At 43.3% G+C, this 7407-nt stretch overlaps 1 protein-coding gene across 2 annotated transcripts in view; it reads right to left on the bottom strand.

The window, feature by feature from the left end:
• Positions 1-517: 517 nt before the first annotated feature.
• Positions 518-7407, bottom strand: part of LOC142576650 (poly(ADP-ribose) glycohydrolase-like) — a 71001-nt gene continuing 64111 nt past the window's right edge. For both annotated transcript variants that reach the window (XM_075686881.1, XM_075686873.1), the window contains 2 exons: positions 2897-3134; positions 518-645 (listed from right to left, as the gene is read on the bottom strand). In XM_075686881.1, coding sequence (XP_075542996.1) covers positions 539-645; positions 2897-3134 — 345 coding nt within the window. In that variant the 3' untranslated portion in view covers positions 518-538. The remainder of the gene's footprint in view (positions 646-2896; positions 3135-7407) is intronic.

Genomic DNA, 7407 nt, shown 5'->3' with positions numbered 1-7407 from the left:
AAATTAATGGCAATGAAAGTGGATGAAAAAAACAACTTGCCGCAGGTGGGGAACGATCTCATGTCTTTGCATTACACGTGCGATGCCCTTTGTTTGTTGGCTCCCCATCTTATAATATGATTAATAAAAATTGGGCCCCTCGGTTAATCCTTTTCTTCTTGTGCCACCATGAGACATTCGTGAAAAGAGTTGTTTGTCTTTTAGGTTGAAATGGCAAAAATATATGCGAGGTAATATGTTGCTTCATATAATTTTCTTTCAGCTTTGCAATGGCTAGCTGTCAGAGTGTGACCATGCAGTCTCCGGCCGACTTTACAAACGCATGAACGGCTTGCTCCACAATGATCTGAAGCGCAGCAGCAAACGCCACACGCTCTGGTGTTCTCTTTAACAGTGGACCGCTCTGTTCATAAACCCTAGGACAAGAGCTAAAAATTAGGAAGCTTAGAATTACTAAGTGGCTGACAGCCCTTGTAGAAACATGCATACATGCTTCACTCAACACAGTCAGACCTGGTTTCATGAAACACAAATATGTTTATGGGGTACAATTCTGGCTCAGATATTCAAAAAGGTGGAATTTGCCCTGGCTTGCTTGTGTGGACTGGTGCTGGCTATACTGCGCCAGAAGCTTGTAAAGGTCATCTGTAAAAAAAAATAAGAAAACTTAAGCATATCTTGGAGAGCTAGTAGATCCAAAATAAGAACGAAATAGCATACGGTGAACCTTAAAATGAATAAAGATCCCGCAGACAGCTGAAAATACGCCAAAATTCACAAACCTTGACAGTATTGCTTGGCAAAAGAGTGGGATTAACGACAATGGCCTAAGATATGCTGGCTGCACACTTCCAGAAACATATGCTACACTGGAAATGAAGTGGTACACATGGGAAACATTAAACATCCTTTTCTCACTTCACATTTTTTTCCCTAGTCTTAATTTTGACAATCTATTGTTTCCATGGCACACTAGATTTCCTTAACTTTAGGCAGTATTGTGAATTTCAAGAATGCAGCTGTGGACTCCAATGGGTTTTAGTATTTGAAATAGTTTCCTAACTATAAAAGAAAAACATTTCTTAGGCATGAAGGAAGGTGAAAAGAAGCATATTCATTTGAAAAAAAATTTCAAAATGTTGTGGCAGAACCCACCACACAATGGCTGTTGGCAGTACTAATGCGTTAGCACTGAATCAATATAGCGACACAACGTATTGCCAATGTTGGAACAACTTATATACGAGGTGTGCACTGCTGCGAGACTCCTCTTTCGTGCTTCCCTACGAACACTCGGTGCCATCTAGCACCACTGCCGCGAAGCCTGTGTGCCGCGGCCTCCGAAATGCATGGCACACTGATGTGTGCGAACGCTGAGAAAATGCGTCATGCAGCAACTGGGTTCCTCTTTCTCGCTTCTTCTCGGATGTGCTGCGCAATCTAGTGTCACTGCCGAGAAGTCTGCACATGGCCTCCGAGACAGGAAGTGTGGTGTGTGGGTGTCTGCAAATGCTGAGAATTGTTCCCTAGCTTGGAGCACACTTAGTGGCACATACCCAGTGACCCAAGTTGGCGATAGGTTCAATGAACAGTGCCACATGCCCCAGTGCGCTTATGGTGCAGCTCGCTAAAGCGTTGGCATGAAAGGTGTTCACTGAACCCAGTGCATTTGTGGCACAGCCTGCTAATGCGTCGGGTTGCTGTCCTTGAGGAACCCTTGTGATGTGGGTTCAATTTCTCTCAGCATCAGAGAAATTTAAGGGATCTTTTTCCTCACTGTAGAGCGGCGCACACCTACTGACACATACACAGTAACCCAAGTCGGCATCAAAGAGTTTCTGCAAACAGCAGCACCTACACAGTCCCGCATCTACACTGCCCTACGTTCGCGTGAAAGAGGTTCGTTAAATAGTGGTACATATGTACATACTGCCACATACTCAGTGACTCAAGTTGGTTCGAGGATTGGTTATGAACCCTGTCCCCTCAGTAGAGTAGTCCGATGTGTTACCCCTTCGACCACTGACTACCCAGAAACCCAGCTAGGCAAGAAGACGGTTACAGTCAGACACAGATATATCGAATCTGATGGGGACCACAAGAAAGTTTGATATATGTATATGTAATTCGATATGTAAAATAAAAGATTTGTACAAGTATTCTCAAGGGGATTTTACTGCTGTTCGTTATACACAATAATTCATCATATGCGGGTTCGATATATCTGGGTTCAACTGTATATACAAACATACGAGAACAAAGAAAAACTGCGCAAAAAAGAACAAGACAGAGAAAGAACTTTCTCTGTCTTGTTCTTTTTTGCACAGTTTTTCTTTGTTCTCATAATGTCATACCAACTAGCCCCTCACCGTACGCTTCTATACAAACATACATTGATAAATACATACATACATAGCCCCCAGAAAGTGCATGAAGTACCCGAAGAATGCTAGCACAGTTAAATAAAAAATATATCTGGGTTCAACTGTATATACAAACATACATTGATAAATACATACATACATAGCCCCCAGAAAGTGCGTGAAGTACCCGAAGAATGCTAGCACAGTTAAACAAAAAATAGACATATAACTGCACAGTTAAATACATTGGGCCCTCCTGAGACAATCTAAGGCACAAACATCATAAGACATTCTTTTTGTTTCTGAAACAGTTTCTTCCAAACAAAATCCTTGTACCAGCCATAACCTGCCCCAAACGTTAGTCCAGAGCAACAAAATCTGGCCCATAAGGCTATAATATAGGTGTAAGCATATTGATTAAATTTCATTTAAATTGTGTCAGAGCTTCAAAAGCTTACCTTTCTCGGCCCACCCCTAAAAAAAATCCAACATTGGTTAGAACAAAGCAATGCCAATAAAAATGACATCCTTACCTACAGACAAATTGCAGTTGGTAAGCAAGCGGTACAGAGCCCGCAGTCTTTGGCACAATTGCTTGTCACCAAAGGTAAAGTACACAAGGTCACGGCCCGCGACAGATGCTGCCATGAGCTGAATAATTGCCTTCAACTGTGGGTCCCCACGAAAGGCACCACAGCCCCAGTTGCCCGTGGCAATGGCTGAACGCTTCATGAGAGGTATCTCTGGTCGACAGATGAAACCACAGTACGCCTGGAAATAGATAATTACTTCTTTAACAGCACTTGAGCAGTTCCCCTTGGCTGCACCCACACATCACAAGCAACAAGTACAAGTGTGAAGCCTTTATAAAGAGGCTCTAAACAGCTGCGACCATATCCGTCAAATATTGAAGCACTGTTGCCACTAAATAGTAACCATATTAATAAAGAGAGCACACAGTTTTTTCGATGCCATCGGTGTTCTCCTTGGCCAGTTGAGGCAACATAAGCTCCACCTCATGACATGTCTCAGTTGTTCATGCACGGATTGGGCGTCATCTCAGTATAGTGGTTGAGTAAATAAATCGGAACGTCTTCACCATGGTGGTATGATCCATCTTCAATATAATGAAACAAGGTGCAGCACGGCATTTCGTAACGGGCCCACCCCTTCCTGCAGACAGGATGTTCTCAATGGTATCAATCAAAGAAAGAAGACGTGCAGTGCCTGTTGCATCAGCAGACATCACCCCAGCGAGTACCATCTCCACAATGGCTGCACCACCTCGCCTATAGATGCAGAGGCTTCTTGCACCATGCCACAATCAAGGACTGTGGTGCAGCAGCGTACTTTTGCACCTGAGAATTGAGGGCTGTGGCACATCACACCGTGAATTGGTGCAGTGATCCATGTGTCAATTGAACAGACTTTAAACATTAATCAGTGAAGAAGGCACACAATGCGTAAAAGTAAATAAATACTCAACACAGCAAGTTTGTAGTAGCTTTTGCATGCCAGAGCGATCAAAATATAAGAAAACAGCTTGGTGTGACATCACACTTACTCACTCAGCTCTGGTGCCAAATTTAAGAATGTTCATCTTCACCAGTATTAACCCCTCCAACCTAACAAATGAAAACAGTGTTTAAAAATAATAATTTACTAGTAATAACCAATTTAGTCTTGCTTTTTAGTGTCCTTTAAGCGAGCTGGTGACCAGAGATCACTACCTCGCCTCTCCTTAGACGCTGCTTGTGCGAGATATGCAATCTCTTGCATGATTCCCATGACGATGACGAGACAAAGCTCCCCAAGCTAGACAGAAAGACTGTGCTCCTTGAGTAGCTTGAGTATACATTCCTTAAAAGGTTGCAATGAATGGCTGCTGAGAGCCACAACAGTTCAGTGCATGGTAGCCATATCGTCCATTTAAAAATGGTACCACAAGTGATAGCTGCACATCGTACCTCCTTATTGCCAAAACTGTCACTGGAATTAAGAAAAGCTGGCAGAGGCACTAGATTCCAGCACGTCTTTGCCTACAAAGCTAGCATGCCGTAACAAAGGCACACATGTGCATGGCTAGATCGTATGCGCACAAGTGGTGTGCCTACACCATCATATCAAAAGCCCACAGTATGCTAACATGCAGTGTGCAAAAACGGGTAGGTTTCAAGAAATAAGCATTCTCTAGAAACAAAATGGGATGCTTTTCGTAATCCTTGGGCTCATGTTAAAGGTGTTTTTCCGTAATTGCTTGTTTTTTCAAACAAAATTTGAAACCAGGAAAACTATTCTTTCCACACTAAATGTGATGAGCCTTACTTCAGGATGTTTTCAACAATGAAATTTGATGGCAATGCTAATGAAGGCCCAATGTTGAAACTAACTTTTTTTCATCCTGAAAAATTTAACATTTTAAGGAAGAGTGGAGGCGCAATAATGGTCGCGTTATATATGAAGGATCATATCTCCTGCAAAAAGAAAAAAAAGAAAAATGGCGACATTGCAAAAGCTATGCCACAGTAGCGGCAATCTAATGCCTAAATGTTGCAGGTCTCTAGCACCAAAACAATCATTCTTCTGAGCAAGCCTAGCCAAACAAGCAGCTAAAGATGCCACAACTTCTCAAAAAATTAACACACAAAAGTGAATTTTAGCATAGAGGCTTAGAACATAGCTGTCAGTTAAATTGTCAAATATAACTAAAATCTAGCCAGTGCTTCAAAAGTTTACCCTCTTGGCACATGTCCTTCTTGGATAAGACTGGCAATGATGAACTTTTTGAGCATGACTCAAGGCTCACTGGATAGCCCGATTTATGAATGACAGTATGCAACCTTCTAGAAACAGTCGCTGCAGGAGGTTAAAGGGGCCCTGAACCACATTTTATTGAAGCCGAGAAATTCATTTGAAGTTAAAATAGACTAGTTAAAATAGAAGTATTTCAGAAATACTTTGCCACAAAGAGTACTTCAATGCATTCACTAAAATGGAGTTATTCGCAATCAAACGTCCCCTACGGGGTGCTTCCGCTCCTTCCTCAATGACTTGCACTGGGAAAGCTACAGCGGAGCAGGACATGCCCACAAAGCTCCGCCTACTGAATGTCAGCGTGGCGTGCAATTCAAATTTGATTTTGGATGGTCACTTAGATGCCACTACCGATTTTGGCACCTATGATTCGGCAAATGCTATTGTCGGCAGCGAGCTGCACTGTGCTAAGCCAGCGGACTCGTTACCACACTCCGCGGCGGCTGCGGCATCTACGTTAAGTAGTAGACCGCAGCTACATGCAACTGTAGTGCATACGTGCAGCATTTTCTTTGTGCACGACAGAGCTTTATTGTGCACTTGCGCTCATATGCACCAGTCCAGCCATGCTATGTGGTATGGACCGGCTTTGTCCTGCACCTGCTTGACCGATGGATAGTAGCCACATCCAACTTGCACATTTTGAAGCGCTATCAATAGCTCAACATGAAGCGAAGTCTGCCATGACATTCAACCAGGAGTGGCCAGGAGAGAGCGCATGCTGACACATGTGTGAGTGTGGTGTGACCAGGGTTGCAAGGTTTTCGAGAAAAAAAGTAGCAAAAAAATTCTAAAAAGTAGCCAAAAATGTCATCAAATGTGGCAAAGGATTAATCTGGAAGCCAGAAAAGTACCCATGGTGCGACAAAACAACAATTGCAGATTTTTGATGCCTAAAGAAAGAAGAATAAAGACGAAAAGGACCTGTAGTTTTCGGCTGCACTGAGGGCAATGAGAATAACAGAACCAAAAAAACTTAATCGCATAATAATTGTGCCATAATTTGTACCATAATCTGTACCATAATTGTACCATAATGACTAGCTGACGTTCTGTGACAATTTCCACCGCAAACTTGTGTGCCCCCCTTTCTCATAGCCGAAGCCAGTTTCAGCACAGTAAACTCGCTTCATGCTGTCCTTGCATTACTATAACTTCTCTCCAAACGTTCCCGTGCAAACTGTATGACATCACATGTGTTATACTCTCCCTGGGACGCAGTCACAAGTGCCTTTAAGAGAGTCAGATACACTGGTACCTGTAATCTCAAGGCTGCCATGACGCATTTTCGGTTGTTGCAGTCACTTCTGGCGCCATGAAGCATGGTCTTCGAGATTTGTTATCGAAGTAACCGTTGCTGGGGGTGGGATTAGGGCATCACCTATTGCTTTCATCCAATGAAGCACAAAAATGAGTACCCTTTCAGATTAGTCGATTCCTGCTACTCAGAGAGAGCTGCTGTATGCTACCCACAGAGAAACTCAATGAGCATCTTCAATTATCCATCCCTGACAGTCCCGGAACACCAGAGGCGGTGATTTCAGCCAATGAGCAGTACGGAAGGGGCCCACTGGCCACATGGTGGCTGTAAGTCTTCTGCTGTGGGATTTGCTTCAGGCCCTTGCAAAAAACAAAACTATGACCTTTAAGATCTGGCTTTTGGGCATGTCGATTCAAGGGAGCCATTGCAGGAGCGCGATTTGGACACTACCTATACCAATTACCATTGGCAAAAGTAGCCAGAAAATAGTGAAGTCGCCAACCACGATTTTCAGTCGCCAGCTGCTTCTAAAAGTAGCCAATTTAGTGAGAAGTTGCCAAACCTGGCAACCCTGGGTCTCACCTTAAGTTTCGTGTGGTTCCCAGCTAGCCGAGTGTTCAAAACAAGTTGAAAGTAGCGAGACCCGGTGGCAGGGTGGCTACCGAAAAGTAGGGTGGCCAAAGTTTAATTCATACTAGGGTGGTCGCGGCTGAGCGTGAGCGAATGCTTCTTCCTGAACTACGTAATTATTATAGAAATTTGAAAGCAGATTTTCGTTACTTCAGCTTGTTTATTAAACTGTGTCAATAAATATACACAGTAACAGTAGGAAGAAGTGCACTGACCCATACAGCCTTCTTGATTGACGTCAGCTATTGGCCAATAGCAGCCGTGTATGGAAATCTGCTATATTACAAAATAAAGCGTCCCGAAACGAGTGATGAGCAGGCTTCTGTTGAAAAGAGAGCA

The sequence above is a fragment of the Dermacentor variabilis genome, chromosome 1 (genome assembly GCF_050947875.1).
Source record: "Dermacentor variabilis isolate Ectoservices chromosome 1, ASM5094787v1, whole genome shotgun sequence".
Taxonomy (NCBI): domain Eukaryota; kingdom Metazoa; phylum Arthropoda; class Arachnida; order Ixodida; family Ixodidae; genus Dermacentor; species Dermacentor variabilis.
Note: the sequence above shows the minus strand (reverse complement) of the source record. Positions and strands in the feature narration are given on the sequence as shown.